Source organism: Entelurus aequoreus, linkage group LG20 (assembly GCF_033978785.1).
Source record: "Entelurus aequoreus isolate RoL-2023_Sb linkage group LG20, RoL_Eaeq_v1.1, whole genome shotgun sequence".
NCBI classification, from domain to species: domain Eukaryota; kingdom Metazoa; phylum Chordata; class Actinopteri; order Syngnathiformes; family Syngnathidae; genus Entelurus; species Entelurus aequoreus.
The window spans coordinates 4,887,140-4,910,262 of record NC_084750.1 but is presented as its reverse complement, the minus strand read 5'-3'; the positions used below and the strand labels follow the sequence as shown (position 1 = coordinate 4,910,262).

Below are 23,123 nucleotides of genomic sequence, written 5' to 3'. Positions count from 1 at the left end.
GAAAATGAAGCCACTGATTGAGTCAAAAAGAGCATTTGAGGAGCATCTTTAGGTGTGAAGTGCATATTCGCGTCACTTTTTGGGAACTTTGCGTGGAAGAAACTCGACATGATTGCCATCTGGAAGCACAACACAATTCCTTTCTCTCCTGCACAACAATGTGCGCCTGTCAAAGGTGTCCTCCTGACAACCACTGGACCTTTGGATTGCTCTAAAGTAGAGATGACCGATAATGGCTTTTTTGCCGATATCCGATATTGTCCAACTCTTAATTACCGATTCCGATATCAACCGATACCGATATACACAGTTGTGGAATTAACACATTATTATGCCTAATTTTGTTGTGATGCCCCGCTGGATGCATTAAATCAGGGGTGTCAAACGTACGGCCCGAGGGCCGGATCAGGCCCGTGAACAGGTTTTATCCGGCCCGCGGGATGAGTTTGGTAAGTATAAAAATCAGTCGAAATTTTTGAATGAAAGAAACAGCAGTTCTAAATGTGTCCACTAGATGTCGCAATAGCAATTCTTTGTACCTTTGTAGATGATGCTACATATGTAAAACAATAAAAATAAACCACATGAAGTTAGTGCACCAGTCGAGGAAAATTATCAAACTACATAAATAACATCCTGTAATTTGATTTTGATATTACTTTTTAATCTTGATAGATTGAAAATGAACACCAATGAGTTGACTGATGATAATTATCACATCATTTATTCAGAAAGTATAAATAACGACGAATAAAGATAGAATACTATTAACCGCAACATGTAAGTCTAAAAAAAACAACAACAACATTATGATTTGTACATTTTCAGAATGTGCTTGCTCTATTTTCAAACAAAAAAAAACAATCTGAAGTTGTCTTTATTTTTAAGTCATCGTGCCGTGATTTTACCAGTCCGGCCCACTTGGGAGTAGATTTTCCTCCATGTGGCCCCCCATCTAAAATGAGTTTGACACCCCTGCATTAAATAATGTAACAAAGTTTTCCAAAATAAATCAACTCAAGTTATGGAAAAAACTGCCAACATGGCACTGCCATATTTATTATTGAAGTCACAAAGTGCATTATTTTTTTTAACATGCCTCAAAACAGCAGCTTGGAATTTGGGACATGCTCTCCCTGAGAGTTTGAGGTTGAGGTGGGCGGGGTTGGGGGGGAGTAGGGGGTAGCAGGGGGTGTATATTGTAGCGTCCCGGAATAGTTAGTGCTGCAAGGGGTTCTGGGTATTTGTTCTGTTGTGTTTATGTTGTGTTACGGTGCGGATTTTCTCCCGAAATGTGTTTGTCATTCTTGTTTGGTGTGGGTTCACAGTGTGGCGCATATTTGTAACAGTGGTAAAGTTGCGTTCACTTGTGTGTGTGAAAAGTCGTAGATATTTTGTGACTGGGCCGGCACGCAAAGGCAGAGCCTTTAAGGTTTATTGGCGCTCTGTACTTCTCCCTACGTCCGTGTACACAGCGCCGTTTTAAAAGGTCATACATTTTACTTTTTGAAACAGATAGATAATTTTAAAAACCGATACCGATAATTTCCGATATTACATTTCAAAGCATTTATCGGCCGATAATATCGGCAGTCCGATATTATCGGACATCCCTACTCTAAATCAAATCAACTTTATTTATAAAGCACATTTAAAGTTTACCACAGGGGTAGCCAAAGTGCTGTACAATGGGCAGGTTAAAAGGTAACACAAGAGAAACGAGCAAGCACAACACAACACAAACAGAGCACGATAAAAAATAAATAAATAAATAAATAAAACATAAAAACAGGTGCATTGTGGGACGCCATAGCAGGATGGATATCACTCAGTGTTAAAAGCCATGGAATAAAAGTATGTTTTTAAGAGCGATTTAAAAACAGGAAGAGAGGAGGCCTGTCTAACACTCAATGGTATCTAAAGATATGTTGGTTCCCGAGATATAAATGTGTACAAAATGTAGAACTGGGAATCAAGGAGCGTGTTCAATTTCTGTTGGGTCGCCAGTTTGTCTCCCACCTTTTTCCTTCTGAGAGCTACTTTTTACAAACCGAAAACTCATATTTGTAACGTTTATTGACACGAGCAGAACCGCCAACATGTGTTTCTCATGTCAATACAGTGGTGGGCCGTCATGGCCAGCAAGGCCTTCTCTGCTGGCCTAGCATAACCAGAAATCATGATCATAATTAAAGGCCTACTGAAACCCACTACTACCGACCACGCAGTCTGATAGTTTATATATCAATGATGAAATCTTAACATTATAACACATGCCAATACGGCCGGGTTAACTTATAAAGTGACATTTTAAATTTGCCGCTAAACTTCCGGTTCGAAACGCCTCTGAGGATGACATATGCGCGTGACGTAGCCCGGCGAACACGGGTATGCCTTCCACATTGAAGCCAATACGAAAAAGCTCTGTTTTCATTTCATAATTCCACAGTATTCTGGACATCTGTGTTCGTGAATCTGTTTCAATCATGTTCATTGCATTATGGAGAAGGAAGCCGAGCAAGCAAAGAAGAAAGTTGTCGGTGCGAATTGGACGTATTTTTCGAACGTAGTCAGCCACAACAGTACACAGCCGGCGCTTCTTTGTTTACATTCCCGAAAGATGCAGTCAAGATGGAAGAACTCGGATAACAGAGACTCTAACCAGGAGGACTTTTGACTTGGATACACAGACGCCTGTAGAGAACTGGGATAACACAGACTCTTACCAGGATTACTTTGATTTGGATGACAAAGACGCAGACGTGCTACTGTGAGTATGCAGCTTTGGCTTTTTTTTGCGTATGTACGTAACTTTTTTTAAATATATAAGCTTTATGAACCTTGGGTTAGGTGAACGGTCTTTTGGGCTGAGTGATTGTGTGTGTTGATCAGGTGTTTGAATTGTATTGGCGTGTTCTATGGAGCTAGGAGCTAGCAGAGGAGCTAGGAGCTAGCATAACACGTACCGTACCGTACGTGCGCGTCACGTACGTAACTTTTTAAAAATATATAAGCTTTATGAACCTTGGGTTAGGTGAACGGTCTTTTGGGCTGAGTGATTGTGTGTGTTGATCAGGTGTTTGAATTGTATTGGTGTGTTCTATGGAGCTAGGAGCTAGCAGAGGAGCTAGGAGCTAGCATAACAAACACGCAGGTGTTTTTATGCAAGATTAATTTGTGGCATATTAAATATAAGCCTGGTTGTGTTGTGGCTAATAGAGTATATATATGTCTTGTGTTTATTTACTGTTGTAGTCATTCCCAGCTGAATATCAGGTCACCCCCGGCTCTCACAGCATCTTCCCTATCTGAATAGCTTCAACTCCCCACTAGTCCTTCACTTGCACTTTACTCATCCACAAATCTTTCATCCTCGCTCAAATTAATGGGGAAATTGTCGCTTTCTCGGTCCGAATCTCTCTCACTTCATGCGGCCATCATTGTAAACAATAGGGAACTTTGCGTATATGTTCAACTGACTACGTCACGCTACTTCCGGTAGGGGCAAGCCTTTTTTTTATCAGATACCAAAAGTTGCAATCTTTATCGTCGTTGTTCTATACTAAATCCTTTCAGCAAAAATATGGCAATATCGCGAAATGATCAAGTATGACACATAGAATAGATCTGCTATCCCCGTTTAAATAAAAAAAATTCATTTCAGTAGGCCTTTAAAGTTGAGAATAATTTCTAATTTACTTTCGCTAAATATCTGAAAGCATTCATATTCTCTTCATGCTGATGTTTTTAGTTTATAGTTTGTACCCAATCAGAATTCAGCTAGCTTATGTTGCCATGCTGTACGAAATCTGCCCAGAGCATTCAGAATCAACAACGCGGGCGTCTTTGCACTGTAAGTGAACGGACACATAGAGGTGATAGATAATTGCGATAGCCAATCAGATCACGAGTTGTTGTCAGTAAGGCCTTCTAGCTGGCCTAACGCTGTGATTGGATACTCACTTGGGACTCCCAAGTGAGTATCCAATCACAAGTTGCGAAAACAGGAAGTGGCACCATACGAGCCATAGAAAGCCACAGAAAACTCAAAAAACGGTACAATAACCGCATAGATAAAGTGTTTGTCTTACACCTAGTAATCCGCTGTGGACAGACGAATCCATGCAATGCAGGTTTAGCGAGCGGTGCGCGCTCCTGCGAAGGAAATCATTTCTTGGCAGGCAATCACATTTTAGCACAACACCGGCGGTGAAATGGTTTGCCCGCCACTTTCACACGAATCAACCGACTCCGACGGTACCACCAGCTTGTACGGCGTCGGATGGGTGCTACAAATTGTGAGTTCAAATATTTTCTTTCTTTCTTTTTTTTATGTTTCATTTGTTATATACAATTCTTTAAATTTTGACAGTACCACGTAAGATATGTTTTTAATTGCTGAAACGGGTTTATTGAATGTTAAATGCGCATAAAAATAGACCCTTTTGTACACTGTTGAGGGGATTCAATACACAGTAGAGTGCAAATGTGTTTCTGTATCTCCAGCCGTGTCTATGTGGTGACATAAATTACGGTATTTTGAGAGGTGAAGTCGGACTAAGTAGGACTTCACTGAAGCATACTTGCCAACCTTGAGACCTCCGAATTCGGGAGATGGGGGGGGGGTGGGGGGGGCGTGGTTGCGGGGGCGGGGTTGGGGTTGAGGTGCAGGCAGCATACGCCTTCCCCTTCGAGCTTTTCTGGATGAAATTTAATTATTTTTTCCAATCATTTTGGAACTTGCAAGCGTATTTCTTCTTCTTACTCGTCGTCGCCATGTCTCTTCTTCGTTCTTCTGCTTCGTCTCCTTCTTGTTGTGTGTGCAGTTGTGCACTGAGCTACAAAAGCCGTAGATGTTGTTGTAGCGTCCCGGAAGAGTTAGTGCTGAAAGGGATTCTGGGTATTTGTTCTGTTGTGTTTATGTTGTGTTACGGTGCGGATGTTCTCCCGAAATGTGTTTGTCATTCTTGTTTGGTGTGGGTTCACAGTGTGGCGCATATTAGTAACAGTGTTAAAGTTGTTTATACGTCCACCGTCAGTGTGACATGTATGGCTGTTGACCAAGTATGCCTTGCGTTATCATTACACCAGTTAATTGATCATACAACGTGTCAGCATTTCTTGACATCTTTGAGTAAAGATCATTGTTAAACCCGTCCAATGCTACATTATTATGTGACTGGGCCGGTACGCTGTTTATATGGAGGAGAAGCGGACGCCTGGACATAATGCGGCTGTTAAGGGGTGAAGGTTTCAGGTGAGAGAGGACGTTAAAAGCAGTGTCTTTAAGGCACGTCCCCAAAAAAATCGGGAGAAATTCGGGAGAATGGCTGCCCCGGGAGATTTTCGGGAGGGGCACTGAAATTCGGGAGTCTCCCGGGAAAATCGGGAAGGTTGGCTAGTATGCACTGAAGGCCTAGTTGAGAAATGCACGGCCCGCCATTGTATCAATTTGTACTCTGTTCTAACACACTTTTCCACCACTTGTGGCAGTAACAACAAGATCAAACAAGCAGAAGAAGTGTGGCGCTAAAGTCATAGAGAAGTTTCTTAACCGCAAACATTATAACTAAAGTGATGAAGCTGTATTTTCATTTGCACTTACATTTTATTAAAATATTAATTATTAATTTAGTGCATTAATTTTAGCAGTACATAATTGTATGTTATAGGGTTTTTCCTTAATGTAATTGAGTGTGACGCCCAGGTGGCCCTTGGCAAAGGCCTAGTACTCGACTGCCCCCTAGCCAGGGATACGGTGAAGACCTCAACGGCGGAAGAAGGCTGCAGCAGAAAAGGGTCCCCAGTCGTCTTGGACTCCATGCCACTGGACCCTGACCCGATTCTGTCAAGGATCGTGTGGTGACTGTCTGTGCACCAGTCTCCCCACGTTAAACTAAGTCACGCACAGGCATCCTCCATAAAGGGATACACCCCTACCAGGAGGATCGTCATACTCGTTCGAGTGACCGCCGATGATGATGATGATGAGTGTGACGCGCCGCCACAGTATTTGTTTTGCCGCCACACCTTGAAAATGTTTTTTTTTTTACTTGAAAACAAATTAAAGAAATATAATATATATTGTAGCCTCCAAAAGAAATCACACAAAGTCAGACGCTATTTTTAACTTTTATTACCAATCTTATGATAACAAACGGCACATTTCCAACAGGTTTTACCTCCTGTGCAAACACTTTCGTCTCGTCAGTTCGCGCTTCCCTAGACACGCAACAACAAATCCTCATTCTACATCAATCACCTTTCAAGCACGGATGGTGTGTTTGCAAACATGGGAAAAACTGACATCAAATCCAAACCACACAAACATTAAACATTAACATTAGCTGGTCGTTACCGTATGAATTGATCTATGTAGCCTATTACTTTTATATTTAGATTGTTTTATTGACAAGTGATGTACCGAAAACTTGACCACCGTATCTTGGCAGTTTAGGGGAAATGATTACTACCTGGCTACACACTACTGCCACCTAATGTCTTGCAATTGCAACTGCATGCAAAGTCTACTACGTAATACTTGCAAATGACACACACAAGTGTAAGAAAACAAGATGACTCCTGTGTTAAATGTTGAATTAAAAAAAATAAAATCACATTTATTAACACATTTGAACACACACACACTGAAGCGCCAACAACTGGTATTGTTGATAAGAAGGTGAAAACCGATATTAAATTCAAGAAGTAACTTGTATTTCATTCCTCATTTTACATTTGTCCCTCGTTTATTGCAATTGGTTCCAGGCCTGACTGTGGTAAACACATTTCCGCAAAGTAGAATTATTAATATTACCACGCATATTTTCAAAGTTCGAGCATAAAAACCTTTTTTAAAAACATAATTAGAACTGTAGATTACTGTACTCACCGGCAGCTTGGAGGATGCTCCGAGCATCATGGATATGGCCTTCACCCGGCCACTACAACACGGCCATTACGTGGAAATACTTTGTCACATCCTGGGAAATTCCTCTAAGTTAGAACTGGACTTCCACGTGCTGAAAAGTTGTTCTACCAAAAGTCAGTCAACTTGACAGTCACAACTACGACCATTAGCCGTGTTGTTAGCATTCTGTGTCATTCAGTATCGTTCATGCCAAAGATTCACCGACGTCACGTGGCGCTGATGATGTCCAAGATGAAGTGCATCTACAGAGTTCATCTCCACTTAGCATTGCCTGACATTACTGACAGCTGATAGCCCTCTGGCTAGATAGCATATAAGTGGCGCGCCGGTACTGCTATGCCTCGTCTTTGGAGAGGTGTTATTGATGAGGCAGGTGTTGAAGACGAAGCACATTAAAAAGTTGTTCTGCCAACTTGATTGTCGCAATGAAGATACAGTAGCACCAAGATTAGCCTTCATGTTGTTGTCAGCATTGTTCGCGTAGATTACACTTTGGCGTATTCTACATTGTGTTCTCAACCATAAACTAGAATGATCTTCTATAATTAAGTGTTGGAATGTATCCATTTGATTTACAATATTTCTTACAGGAAAAATGTACTGCCTTTTGGTTTTTGTCAGACTTCTTGAAAGGAACTGCTAATTCGTGGTACTCTGTACGTACATTCTCGCTAAATGGGAGCACCAGCAACATTTCTAGACAGGCAGTTGTGTGTCCCACAACACACAGTTGTGTGTACCACGACACACAGCAACCAAGATCATTTACAGCTTTTACATGATATTCATTCTCTTCCAGTATTATTTTTTGCAAAAGGCTATGGTCTGCTTCTTCCTACTCCCTTTCGGACATTCGGAATTGTGAGTAAATGTGATGCTCTTCAGTGTCACTCCAAGCCCTGGCAACTATGATGTCATCACTATTAGACCTGAAAGATGTTCCTTCACTAATCAAATTACAGACATGACACACAACTACTTGAAGAAAGAATACAATACATCAAGAACATCAATGGCGGTTTCATTTTGACATCAAGCAGAGTGAAACAAAGATGGAATTATGAAACGCACACCACTACTACTTTGTTGCACCACCTCTGGCTTTTTTAAGAGCATGGCGTCTCTGAGGCATGGACTTAACAAGTGACAAACACAACTCTTCATCAATCTTGCGCCGACTTTCTCTGATTTGCTGCTTGGAGTCCTGTCATCCACCATTTTCTTCCATCGGGTTGAGATCTGGACTATTTGCACCTTCTGTATCTTTCTTACACACCTTTGGCTCCATGGCCAGATGCATTATCATGTAGAAACATGATGTATTTTCCATAGATGGAATAAGAGGCGTGTCCAAATTGTCCAAAAACATCTTCCACGACTGTGCAAATGTTTTCTTCAGGCAGTCGTCTTCATAGAACTCATTGGAAGCAGAAGCAAACAAAAGTTGGAGCATCATGCAGATTCACCACCTAATAGGACTTTCATCCAGTCATCCATAGTCCACCATTGCCTTTCCTGAGCCCGTTGGAACCTTGTTCTTCATGTTGACACGTTAATGAGTACTTTCATTGAGCTCCTATCCATAGAAATCCCGTTTGTCTGACAGTTCACACACGCTGACTCCAGTTTGGTTCTTCTTTGGTTTTGCTGACAAGGTTCTCTTTTCAAGACATATTGCTTGAAGTTTTCTGATGTTGTCCTTGGTCTACCAGTCTTTTTCCACCTTCCCATGTTGTTTGTATTTGTACACATTCGACACTCAGCTGACTGTCAACAATCAACATATCTGGCAACATCGATTGATGATTAACTTCTTTCAAGAACTTTCATCATCTTCTCCTTTGTTTCAATTAAGTCCATCCAGGCGGAACAGTGTCATTAAATCGTGCCCCTGACATGTGGCCCCTCTATCCATATGTATATGTACAGTATATGTATATGTATACGTATATGTATACGTATATGTAAATTGTTGCGTTGGCCTGCATTCCTCCAATGGGGAATTCAAATTGCTAGTCTCTCCCAGATTCTTTTTATGGCAATATGCTGTTGTTTATATTCAATCACCAGGCAGAAGTTGGTATTTTGTGGTTTATTCTCCAAGCTTAGAGGACAAACCTGAGACCAACCCAGCACCCAAGCGTTCCCTAGCCCGGTCCAGATCGGTCTACCAAAACCCCGGAACTCCTGTCTACTTCCTCCTTCTCCTGTCCCCCCCACCTGCTGTTTCCCCAGTCTAGCTGTGCTCCGTATCTCAGGAATGTAATGGCCGTCTCAACAAAGACAGCGCTCTGACTCTAACCAAGGACACTCGAATCCAAGCACTTTGTACCACACGAGACATTAGCTGATGTAAATATGACTATAGGAGTTTTTAGAAAGAAGTAACACTTAAATATGGATATGGCTTCCAACAATATGTACAGTATATGTATACATATATGTATATGCACAAAACCCAAAACCAGTGAAGTTGGCACCTTGTGTAAATCGTAAATAAAAACAGAATACAATGATTTGCAAATACTTTTCAACCTATATTCAATTGAATAGACTGCAAAGACAAGATACTTAACGTTCGAACTGGAAAACGTTCTTATTTTTTGCAAATATTAGCTCATTTGGAATTTGATGCCTGCAACATGTTTCAAAAAATCTGGCACAAGTGGCACAAAAGACTGAGAAAGTTGAAGAATGCTCATCAAACACTCATTTGGAACATCCAACAGGTGAACAGGCTAATTGGGAACAGGTGGGTGCCATGATTGGGTATAAAAGCAGCTTCCATGAAATGCTCAGTCGTTCACAAACAAGGATGGGGCGAGGGTCACCACTTTGTCAACAAATGCCTGAGCAAATTGTTGAACAGTTTAAGAAAAACCTTTCTCAACCAGCTATTGCAAGGAATTTAGGGATTTCACCATCTACGGTCCGTAATATCATCAAAAGGTTCAGAGAAGGACATGAGCAGACTCTTTTTCCTGAGGAAGCTTAGGTCATTCAATGTGTGCAGCAAGCTGTTGGAGATATTTGTGGCCAGTGCCCTGTACTTTGCAGTGGTTTGTTGGGGGAGCAGCACCAGCAAAAGGGACTCAAACCGGATTGATAATCTGATCCGGAAAGCCGGCCAAACTATTGGCACGCAATTGGAGGCGTTTGTGTCAGTGAGGGACAGGAGGTCACTGGACAAACTGCTGGCCATCACGGACAATCCTGCCCATCCACTCCACCTGACAATTAAGGGACAGCGGAGTTCATACTCCAACAGGCTCCTTCAACGTCCTTCCCGCACTGTGCGATTCAAGAACTCCTTCATTCCACACTCCATCCAGCTGTATAATCACTCGCCATACAGCAATAGATGACATCTGCCTATTACCTGACACGTTAGCTACTTCTCTTTGTTTATAATGTCTGTCTTCTATTTCCTGCTGGACCTACTCTCTATTTTATGCTGCTGCTGTCATATAGACTGTATATACTGTAATATTGTACATGGTCATTGGTTTATATTGTATATATGTTATAGACATAATATAATATATCTGTATATAAATTACTCTGTACACATATTATGTATATATTCGTATATATGTTAGATTTTTTTATAGCTATATTAGTCTATTTATACCCGCATTGTCCTTTCCATCATTGTAACTGAGCTACTGTGTTGAACAATTTCCTGTCACACCGTGGTGAGGGAAGTCCTGTTTTGGGGTTGTCTGGCACACTTCCTGTTTTATTTTGAAAATTCTAATCCTCCTCTCTTTTCAGGCCACTTGCCCTTCCTCCTGTGTCACTGGTCTGATGTTTCTCCTGATTGCCTGATTGTGCCCACCCATGCTGCTCTTCCTTTTGCCCCTCTTGTCATGTCAAGTAAGTTTTGTTATTGTTCATAGTTTTTTTGCCTTTGTGCTAGTGTTTTGTTTTCATAGTCTAGTTTTGTACTTCCGCCATTGTGCGCGCCTTTTGTTTTCATAGTCAAGTTTTTTTCCCTCCGCTGTGAGCGCTTTTTGTTGATCCCCTTTTGAGCCTTTTTTGAGTTAATATATTAAACATGTCCTCACCTGCACGCCACGTTTGGTCCAATTCCTTTGCACCACGGGAGAACAAACCACGCCATAGACCAAGTCCTGACATTTCCCTTGTGGATCATTAAAGTTTGTCTAGGTCTAAGTCTAAGTCTAAAGGAATCTGGAGAAGTCACTGCACGTAAGCGATGCTATTACGAACCTTCGATCCCTCAGGCGGCACTGCATCAAAAAGCGATATCAGTGTGTAAAGGATATCACCACAGGGGCTCAGGAACTGTATCTGTAAGTGCAAGTTAAAATTCTACTATGCAAAGCGAAAGCCCGAGCTTATCTAAGATGGACGGATGCAAAGTGGAAAAGTGTTCTTTGGTCTGACGAGTCCAAATTTCAAATTGTTTTTGTCCTCCGGAACAAAGAGGAAAAGAACCATCCGAACTGTTTTAGGCGCAACGTTCAAAAGCCAGCATCTGTGATGGTATGGGGGTGTATTAGTGCCCAAGACATGGGTAACTTACACATCTGTGATGATATGGGGGTGTATTAGTGCCCAAGACATGGGTAACTTACACATCTGTGATGATATGGGGGTGTATTAGTGCCCAAGACATGGGTAACTTACACATCTGTGATGATATGGGGGTGTATTAGTGCCCAAGACATGGGTAACTTACACATCAGTGATGATATGGGGGTGTATTAGTGCCCAAGACATGGGTAACTTACACATCTGTGATGATATGGGGGTGTATTAGTGCCCAAGACATGGGTAACTTACACATCTGTGATGATATGGGGGTGTATTAGTGCCCAAGACATGGGTAACTTACACATCTGTGATGATATGGGGGTGTATTAGTGCCCAAGACATGGGTAACTTACACATCTGTGATGATATGGGGGTGTATTAGTGCCCAAGACATGGGTAACTTACACATCTGTGATGATATGGGGGTGTATTAGTGCCCAAGACATGGGTAACTTACACATCTGTGATGATGTGGGGGTGTATTAGTGCCCAAGACATGGGTAACTTACACATCTGTGATGATATGGGGGTGTATTAGTGCCCAAGACATGGGTAACTTACACATCTGTGATGATATGGGGGTGTATTAGTGCCCAAGACATGGGTAACTTACACATCTGTGATGATATGGGGGTGTATTAGTGCCCAAGACATGGGTAACTTACACATCTGTGATGATATGGGGGTGTATTAGTGCCCAAGACATGGGTAACTTACACATCTGTGATGATATGGGGGTGTATTAGTGCCCAAGACATGGGTAACTTACACATCAGTGATGATATGGGGGTGTATTAGTGCCCAAGACATGGGTAACTTACACATCTGTGATGATATGGGGGTGTATTAGTGCCCAAGACATGGGTAACTTACACATCTGTGATGATATGGGGGTGTATTAGTGCCCAAGACATGGGTAACTTACACATCTGTGATGATATGGGGGTGTATTAGTGCCCAAGACATGGGTAACTTACACATCTGTGATGATATGGGGGTGTATTAGTGCCCAAGACATGGGTAACTTACACATCTGTGATGATATGGGGGTGTATTAGTGCCCAAGACATGGGTAACTTACACATCTGTGATGATGTGGGGGTGTATTAGTGCCCAAGACATGGGTAACTTACACATCTGTGATGATATGGGGGTGTATTAGTGCCCAAGACATGGGTAACTTACACATCTGTGATGATATGGGGGTGTATTAGTGCCCAAGACATGGGTAACTTACACATCTGTGAAGGCACCATTAATGCTGAAAGGTACATACAGGTTTTGGAGCAACATATGTTGCCAAGCAACGTTATCCCTGCTTATTTCAGCAAGACAACACCAAGCCATGTGTTACAACAGCGTGGCTTCATAGTAAAAGAGTGCGGGTACTATACTGGCCTGCCTGTAGTCCAGACCTGTCTCCCATTGAAAATGTGTGGCGCAATATGAAGCGTAAAATACGAAGAAGAAGAAGAATAGGAAAGAATTCCACCTGAAAAGCTTCAAAAATGTGTCTCCTCAGTTCCCAAATGTTTACTGAGTGTTGTTAAAAGGAAAGGCCATGTAACACAGTGGTAAAAATGCCCCTGTGCCAACTTTTTTGCAATGTGTTGTTGTCATTAATGTCCAAGTTAATGATTATATAAAAATTAAAAAAAATGTTTCTCAGTTCGAACATTAAATATCTTGTCTTTGCAGTCTATTCATATGAATATAAGTTGAAAAGGATTTGCAAATTATTGTATTCAGTTTTTATTTACGAATTACACAATGTGCCAACTTCACTGGTCCTGGGTTTTGTATATGTACATTTTTTAGATTTATCTATTTATTTGATTTCTCTTTTTGTTTTATTATATACAAGATAAAACACATAATGTAATAAAAAAGAAAAGTATGATAAACAAATAAGTAAAAAAAATGTGAAAAACTCAGTATACTAAGTTTTCCCCACATTTTTTAGATTGATCTATTTATTTGATTTCTCTTTTTGTTTGATTATATACAAGATAAAACACATAATGTAATAAAAAAGAGAAATATGACAAAAAAATAAGAAAAAAATGTGAAAAACTCAGTATACTAAGTTTTCCCCACATTTTTTAGATTTATCTATTTATTTGATTCCTCTTTTTGTTTTATTATATACAAGATAAAACACATAATGTAATAAAAAAGAAAAGTATGATAAACAAATAAGTAAAAAAAATGTGAAAAACTCAGTATACTAAGTTTTCCCCACATTTTTTAGATTTATCTATTTATTTGATTTCTCTTTTTGTTTTATTATATACAAGATAAAACACATAATGTAATAAAAAAGAGAAATATGATAAACAAATAAGTAAAAAAAAAAGTGAAAAACTCAGTATACTGTTTTCCACACATTTTTTATATTCATTTATTTTTTCAATTTCCCTTTTTTCCCGTTATTTTTTATATCTTCATTTCTTTTATTTCTTTGTCATCTTAATAAATATCTATCTTTCATTTCTTATGCTAGTTGACAATAATAAAAGGCATTTCTTTTTAACGTAACATATTCTCTTTATTATTAAGGAAGATGTTCAAAAGCCAGCATCTGTGATGATATGGGGGTGTATTAGTGCCCAAGACATGGGTAACTTACACATCTGTGATGATATGGGGGTGTATTAGTGCCCAAGACATGGGTAACTTACACATCTGTGAAGGCACCATTAATGCTGAAAGGTAAATACAGGTTTTGGAGCAACATATGTTGCCAAGCAACGTTATCCCTGCTTATTTCAGCAAGACAACACCAAGCCACGTGTTACAACAGCGTGGCTTCATAGTAAAAGAGTGCGGGTACTATACTGGCCTGCCTGTAGTCCAGACCTGTCTCCCATTGAAAATGTGTGGCGCAATATGAAGCGTAAAATACGAAGAAGAAGAAGAATAGGAAAGAATTCCACCTGAAAAGCTTCAAAAATGTGTCTCCTCAGTTCCCAAATGTTTACTGAGTGTTGTTAAAAGGAAAGGCCATGTAACACAGTGGTAAAAATGCCCCTGTGCCAACTTTTTTGCAATGTGTTGTTGTCATTAATGTCTAAGTTAATGATTATATAAAAATAAAAATAAATGCTTCTCAGTTCGAACATTAAATATCTTGTCTTTGCAGTCTATTCATATGAAAATAAGTTGAAAAGGATTTGCAAATTATTGTATTCAGTTTTTATTTACGAATTACACAATGTGCCAACTTCGCTGGTCTTGGGTGTTGTATATGTATATCTTGAGTACATACTGTCAACATACATTGATAGCTGTCTCCGAGCGCGTCTGACTGGCAGCGGACGAGTGACTATTTTGGGTTGGCTGTTGTATTACCGAGAGTTGCCAGTTGAAAGAGAAAAGACAAAGACAGCATCACGGGTGACGCTGGCGTAGAGGAACGGCGCGCCGAGCGCAGCTCTGACGCGCGTCTGGAGCACACATAAAAGGCCTCCGAGCGCACGGGCACACTTCAGATCCGAGGAGACGCAGCAGCAGCAGCAGCAGCAGCAGCGTTGCGCAACAGACAAGCCAAGAACACCCCGGGAAAGGTAAGTTATTCACAGGTGGACAGTTGGTTCTACTGAGAAGTAGTGTCCTCTGCAGTGGACATTTGGGTCATTTCTATTTCCCCCCCGAAATATGTATCCCTGACAAAACAGACCAAAAACAAATGTCCACTGCAGAGGACACTGGTTCTTGGATTAACGTCATGAGTTGATTATCTTCTCTCCTTTTTGAATGCATTGTGACGTCATGAGTTGATTATCTTCTCTCCTTTTTGAATGCATTGTAACGTCGTAATTATCTTCTCTCCTTGTTAGATGCATTGTAACGTCATGAGTTAATTATGTTCTCTCCTTTTAAATGCATTGTAACATCATGAGTTAATTATGTTCTCTCCTTTTAAATGCATTGTAACATCGTAATTATCTTCTCTCCTTGTTAGATGCATTGTAACGTCGTAATTATCTTCTCTCCTTTTTAGATGCATTGTAACGTCATGAGTTAATTATGTTCTCTCCTTTTAAATGCATTGTAACATCATGAGTTAATTATGTTCTCTCCTTTTAAATGCATTGTAACATCGTAATTATCTTCTCTCCTTGTTAGATGCATTGTAACGTCGTAATTATCTTCTCTCCTTTTTAGATGCATTGTAACGTCATGAGTTAATTATGTTCTCTCCTTTTAAATGCATTGTAACATCATGAGTTAATTATGTTCTCTCCTTTTAAATGCATTGTAACATCGTAATTATCTTCTCTCCTTTTTAGATGCATTGTAACGTCATGAGTTAATTATCTTCTCTCCTTTTAAATGCATTGTAACGTCATAATTATCTTCTCTCCTTTTTAGATGCATTGTAACGTCATGAGTTAATTATCTTCTCTCCTTTTAAATGCATTGTAACATCGTAATTATCTTCTCTCCTTTTAAATGCATTGTAACGTCATAATTATCTTCTCTCCTTTTTAGATGTATTGTAACGTCATGAGTTGATGACCTTCTCTCCTTTTTAGAAGCATTGTAACGTCATAATTATCTTCTCTCCTTTTTAGATGTATTGTAACGTCATGAGTTGATGACCTTCTCTCCTTTTTAGAAGCATTGTAACGTCATAATTATCTTCTCTCCTTTTTAGATGCATTGTAACGTCAAGAGTTAATTATCTTCTCTCCTTTTTAGATGCATTGTAACGTCATAATTATCTTCTGTCCTTTTTAGATGCATTGTAACGTCGTAATTATCTTCTCTCCTTGTTAGATGCATTGTAACGTCATGAGTTAATTATCTTCTCTCCTTTTAAATGCATTGTAACATCATGAGTTAATTATCTTCTCTCCTTTTAAATGCATTGTAACGTCATAATTATCTTCTCTCCTTTTTAGATGTATTGTAACGTCATGAGTTGATGACCTTCTCTCCTTTTTAGAAGCATTGTAACGTCATAATTATCTTCTCTCCTTTTTAGATGCATTGTAACGTCAAGAGTTAATTATCTTCTCTCCTTTTTAGATGCATTGTAACGTCATAATTATCTTCTGTCCTTTTTAGATGCATTGTAACGTCAAGAGTTAATTATCTTCTCTCCTTTTTAGATGCATTGTAACGTCAAGAGTGAATTATCTTCTCTCCTTTTTAGATGCATTGTAACGTCATGAGTTAATTATCTTCTCTCCTTTTAGAAGCATTGTAACGTCATAATTATCTTCTCTCCTTTTTAGATGCATTGTAACGTCAAGAGTTAATTATCTTCACTCCTTTTTAGATGCATTGTAACGTCAAGAGTTAATTATCTTCTCTCCTTGTTAGATGCATTGTAACATCATGAGTTAATTATCTTCTCTCCTTTTAAATGCATTGTAACGTCATAATTATCTTCTCTCCTTTTTTAGATGCATTGTAACATCATAATTATCTTCTCTCCCATTTAGATGCATTGTAACGTCATGAGTTGATGATCTTCTCTCCCTTTTAGATGCATTGTAACGTGAACAGTTAATCAACTTCTCTCCCTTTTAGATGCATTGTAACGTCATGAGTTGATGATCTTTTCTCCCTTTTAGATGCATTGCAACGTGATGAGTTGGCTGGCAACCCTGGGCTTCCTGCTGTGGGCACTGCTGTGCCTGGGCGCCCTGACAGAAGGCTACCCCATGAAACCAGAGAATCCTGGAGACGACGCCCCTGCGGAAGACCTGGCCAAGTACTACTCAGCCCTGAGACACTACATCAACCTCATCACAAGACAGAGGTAGCAAACATACTGTACAAACTCCTCTTTTTATTATTATTATTATTATTATACAGCCAAAGTCTAAAATATATATTGCAAGTCAATAATCGATGCTCAGCTTTTCATTTAACTACATGTTGATTATTGTGGTTTGAAAATTGTACTTCACAAATATGTACCAGTTGGATAAAGTGCTCATTATATATGCTGTGATTGCATAACATTGATACACATAATATCAATGTATTTTATCATACTTTGTTCCACTTCATATTTTGAATGTCTAAACTTCTAAAAAAAGAGTAATTTCTAAAACAGGCAACATGTAAATGCAGCGATACAAATGCTGACTTATGTTTCCAATATTTTGATGACCTTATTTCACCAGCTTAATACCATGTAGGCAACATAAAAACAATATCACTTTAAAACGTGTTTCTAATATCCTCCTCAGTGCCGTCGTCCTCCGCAGAGGACATTGGTGTTTTTTGTCAGTTACATATTTCAGAAAAATGTGCTCTTTTATGCAGAATATAAATGTCCACTGTAGTGGACATGGGCTTTTTTAAATCCTATGTTATCCGACAGTTAACTAAGCTCCTGAGAAACAGCGTCCTCTGCAGTGGACATTTGTGTTTTACTAACAGGGTTTCTATTTTTCAAAATGTGTAAAGCCACACAAATGTCCACTGCAGTGGACGAGGGCTCTCGGGAGGATATTTTGCCCGAGTTAACTTACCTCCTGACAACCAGCGTCCTCCGCAGTGGACATTTGTGTCTTGCATAACAGTGTTTTTTTCCACAAATGTGTTACTCAGGACAAATGTCCACTGCAGAGGACACTGGCTCTCAGGTGGATATTCCATAGCGAACTAACTTTTTTTGGGATGCAGTGTCGTCTGCAGTGGATATTTGTGTTTTTTCTGAGTTAGAAAATTCGGAAGGAGGGGGGGGGGGGGGAGAAACTTTTGGATGCAAAACACAAATGTCCACAGCAGAGGACACTAGTTCTCAGGTGGTCAATTCGTATTCAGGTGGTACATTTGTATTTTCATTCCCAGGAGGATATTTTACCTACAGTTACCTCACCTCCGGAGAAGCACATTTAGGGTTATTTTTTTCAGAAATGTGTAACTGCGACAAAAAACGTCCAATGTCCACTGCAGAGGACACTAGTTCTCAGGTGGTCAATTCGTCTTCAGGTGGTACATTTGTATTTTCATTCTCAGGAGGATATTTTACCTACAGTTACCTAACCTCCGGAGAAGCACATTTAGGGTTATTTTTTCAGAAATGTGTAACTGCGACAAAAAAACGTCAAATGTCCACTGCAGAGGACACTGGCTCTCAGGAGGTTAGTTAACTGTAGGTAGAAAACATGTCAAATGTCCCTCTGCTGTGTGTTTTTTTTTTAAATGTTTTAAATTATTTTAACTATTTATTTGATCTCATTCTTCATTATTTATTTTTTTATTATATGTATGTGCGTGTGTATGTATGTATGTATATACTGTATATATGTATGTGTATATATATATATATACATGTAATGATATATGTACACGTATGTGTACATATATCATATGTTTTTATATTTTATTTTTTATTTTTTTATCGTGTTCTGTTTGTGTTGTGTTGTGTTTGCTCGGTTCTTGTATTATTTTTAACCTGCCCATTGTACAGCACTTTGGCTACCCCTGTGGTAAATTTTAAATGTGCTTTATAAATAAAGTTGATGTGTGCATTTATGTGTGTATATATTTATGTTTTTTATTTGATTTGATTTTTTTATGTATGTATTCATTTATACTTATTTATTTATTTTTTTCAACATAGTATTTGATTAAAAAACATTTTTTTACTGATATCCGCTCCAGTGGACATTTGTGTTTTGCATAATAGGACTATTTATTTTTTTGTAAATCAACAGACTAAAATAACAGGGCCATTTTTTTTCTTTGTAAATCAACAGGCTAAAATATCTTCCCACGTCTACTGCAGAGGACATCAGTATTTTGTACTCTCAGAAAGATATTTGACTTCAATCCCCCTGATAACCAGCGTCCAATGTGGTGGACGTTTGTGCTTTTTGCCAGTTACAGACTTTGGAAAAATATAGCTTTTATATGCCAAAACAAATGTCCACTGCAGAGGACGCTGGTTGTCAGGTGGTTTGAATGTCAGAAACAGCGCGTCAATAATAGACAAAACACTACACAGGTGTGCGTAATGGTGTGACCAGGGAACATGTGACAAAAGACCTGCGGTCGTCAGACTGTAGGACGTCTATAGAGAACTTTGCTCCTGCAGGTTCATCATCCAAGGAGCATGAAAGGAAGCATGACATCCCAACCTTGGACTCGTCCGTGCACCTGGACACACGATAAAAGAATATGCAAGGACTAAGTTGTGGTTTAAAGACAACCTTTTGTGTACTTTTCTGTCAGTCAAAAGATGCATGATGGTAAGCATGTGAAATACTCATTAACCTTGCATGTTTGTGTCCTCAGGTACGGCAAGAGGTCCAGTCCTGAGATCCTGGACACGCTGATCTCGGAGCTGTTACTGAAGGAGAGCACAGACACCCTTCCCCAGTCGAGGTATGCGTATAGCAGGGGTCACCAACCTTTTTGAAACCAAGGGCTACTTCTTGGGTACTGATTAATGCGAAGGGCTACCAGTTTGATACACACTTCAATAAATGGCCAGAAATAGCCAATTTGCTCAATTTACCTTTAACTCTATGTTATTATTAATAATTAATGATATTTACACTTAATTGAACGGTTTAAAAGAGGAAAAACACGAAAAAAATGACAATTAAATTTTGAAACATAGTTTATCTTCAATTTCGACTCTTTAAAATTCAAAATTCAACCGAAAAAAAGAAGAGAAAAACTTAAAAGAATTTATGGAACATCATTAGTAATTTTTCCTGATTAAGATTAATTTTAGAATTTTGATGACATGTTTTAAATAGGTTAAAATCCAATCTGCACTTTGTTAGAATATATAACAAATTGGACCAAGCTATATTTCTAACAAAGACAAATCATTATTTCTTCTAGATTTTCCAGAGCAAAAATTTTAAAAGAAATTCAAAAGACTTTGAAATAAGATTTAAATTTGATTCTACAGATTTTCTAGATTTGCCAGAATAATTTTTTTGAATTTTAATCATGATAAATTTGAAGAAATATTTCACAAATATTCTTCATCGAAAAAACAGAAGCTAAAATGAAGAATTAAATTTAAATGTATTTATTATTCTTTACAATAATAAAAAAAAAAATACTTGAACATTGATTTAAATTGTCAGGAAAGAAGAGGAAGGAATTTAAAAGGTAAAAAGGTATATGTGTTTAAAAATCCTAAAATCGTTTTTAAGGTTGTATTTTTTCTCTAAAACTGTCTTTCTGAAAGTTATAAGAAGCCAAGTAAAAAAAAAAAAGTGAAGACCAAGTCTTTAAAATATTTTCTTGGATTTTCAAATTCTATTTGAGTTTTGTCTCTCTTAGAATGAAAAATGTCGAGCACAGCGAGACCAGCTTGCTAGTAAATAAATACAATTTAAAAAATAGAGGCAGCTCACTGGTAAGTGCTGCTATTTGAGCTATTTTTAGAACAGGCCAGCGGGCTACTCATCTGGTCCTTACGGGCTACCTGGTGCCCGCGGGCACCGCGTTGGTGACCCCTGGCGTATAGTATCTGCTCCGTCTTTAGTGGACTCAAGCTGACCTGACCTGTACCTCCAGGTACGACCCATCATTGTGGTGATGAGTTCAAGGTCGCCAATTGGACCGCACCGTGTCTCAACGTCAGCAAACATCATGGCGCTTTCCTTCTCCTCCTCCTCCTCCTCCTCCCTCGTCATCTGCTCCAGTCGTGCCGCTTCGTGACATCATCAAAGTTGGAAATATTGGGTCCACAGTCGTCTTATGTGAATGTTGCAAGTCACGCCGCGTGCAGGAGGGGTGTGTCGGTTGTGTTGTATATTTGTGCAATTAAAGAAGAAGTCTTTGACAAAGTAGTAGCGGCTGCAAATGTCCTGCTTGTGTCACACACACTTGTCATCAACACACGCTCCAACAAAAGACACCACAGCGAAACTCCAAACTCTTGTTGTGTAGAAGAACTTGGGGCATGTAATGCCTGGTTCACACCATTTTTGTCAATTTTTCCACGAATATCCCGATCTCCGAAGTAATGTTATGCTTTGATACGCTCTGATACGAATTATTTCCCGCTTTGTTACCGTTCCTCACGATTTGATACGCTTTAAAGCACGCTTTGATACGTTTTATTACGCTTTATTGAACTTTATTACGCTTTGATGCGATTATTATTTTGTGAATTTGATGAATAAATTGCGTGCGCACACATAATATAATAAAAAAGAGAAATATGACAAACAAATAAGTTAAAAAAAAATTAAAAACTCAGTATACTAAGTTTTCCCCACATTTTTTAGATTTATCTATTTATTTGATTTCTCTTTTTGTTTTATTATATACAAGATAAAACACATAATGTATTAAAAAAGAGAAATATGATAAACAAATAAGTAAAAAAAAATGGAAAAACTCAGTATACTAAGTTTTCCCCACATTTTTTAGATGTATCTATTTATTTGATTTCTCTTTTTGTTTTATTATATACAAGATAAAACACATAATGTAATAAAAAAGAGAAATATGATAAACAAATAAGTAAAAAAAAAAGTGAAAAACTCAGTATACTAAGTTTTCCCCACATTTTTTAGATTTATCTATTTATTTGATTTCTCTTTTTGTTTTATTATATACAAGATAAAACACATAATGTAATAAAAAAGAGAAATATGATAAACAAATAAGTAAAAAAAATGTGAAAAACTCAGTATACTAAGTTTTCCCCACATTTTTTAGATTTATCTATTTATTTGATTTCTCTTTTTGTTTTATTATATACAAGATAAAACACATAATGTAATAAAAAAGAGAAATATGATAAACAAATAAGTTAAAAAAAATTGAAAAACTCAGTATACTAAGTTTTCCCCACATTTTTTAGATTTATCTATTTATTTGATTTCTCTTTTTGTTTTATTATATACAAGATAGAACACATAATGTAATAAAAAAGAGAAATATGATAAACAAATAAGTAAAACATTTTTTGAAAAACTCAGTATACTAAGTTTTCCCCACATTTTTTAGATTTATCTATTTATTTGATTTCTCTTTTTGTTTTATTATATACAAGATAGAACACATAATGTAATAAAAAAGAGAAATATGATAAACAAATAAGTAAAACATTTTTTGAAAAACTCAGTATACTAAGTTTTCCCCACATTTTTTAGATTTATCTATTTATTTGATTTCTCTTTTTGTTTTATTATATACAAGATAAAACACATAATGTAATAAAAAAGAGAAATATGATAAACAAATAAGTAAAAAAAATGTGAAAAACTCAGTATACTAAGTTTTCCCCACATTTTTTAGATTTATCTATTTATTTGATTTCTCTTTTTGTTTTATTATATACAAGATAAAACACATAATGTAATAAAAAAGAGAAATATGATAAACAAATAAGTTAAAAAAAATTGAAAAACTCAGTATACTAAGTTTTCCCCACATTTTTTAGATTTATCTATTTATTTGATTTCTCTTTTTGTTTTATTATATACAAGATAAAACACATAATGTAATAAAAAAGAGAAATATGATAAACAAATAAGTAAAAAAAAAAGTGAAAAACTCAGTATACTAAGTTTTCCCCACATTTTTTAGATTTATCTATTTATTTGATTTCTCTTTTTGTTTTATTATATACAAGATAAAACACATAATGTAATAAAAAAGAGAAATATGATAAACAAATAAGTTA

The 23,123-nt window shown here is 37.9% G+C and overlaps 1 protein-coding gene across 2 annotated transcripts; it reads left to right on the top strand.

Moving 5' to 3' along the window:
* Positions 1-10,703: 10,703 nt before the first annotated feature.
* On the top strand, positions 10,704-21,267 carry LOC133635537 (pro-neuropeptide Y). Of its 2 annotated transcripts, none has more exons than XM_062028740.1 (4): positions 10,704-10,807; positions 17,077-17,264; positions 19,757-19,846; positions 21,002-21,267. In XM_062028740.1, the coding sequence occupies exons 1-4, from the start codon at positions 10,772-10,774 to the stop codon at positions 21,021-21,023; spliced, it is 336 nt and encodes a 111-aa protein (XP_061884724.1). In that variant the 5' UTR covers positions 10,704-10,771; the 3' UTR covers positions 21,024-21,267. The 2 variants fall into 2 exon arrangements, with proteins under 2 accessions (XP_061884724.1, XP_061884725.1); XM_062028741.1 differs by lacking the exon at positions 10,704-10,807 and adding an exon at positions 14,907-15,057.
* The last annotated feature ends 1,856 nt before the right edge of the window (positions 21,268-23,123 follow it).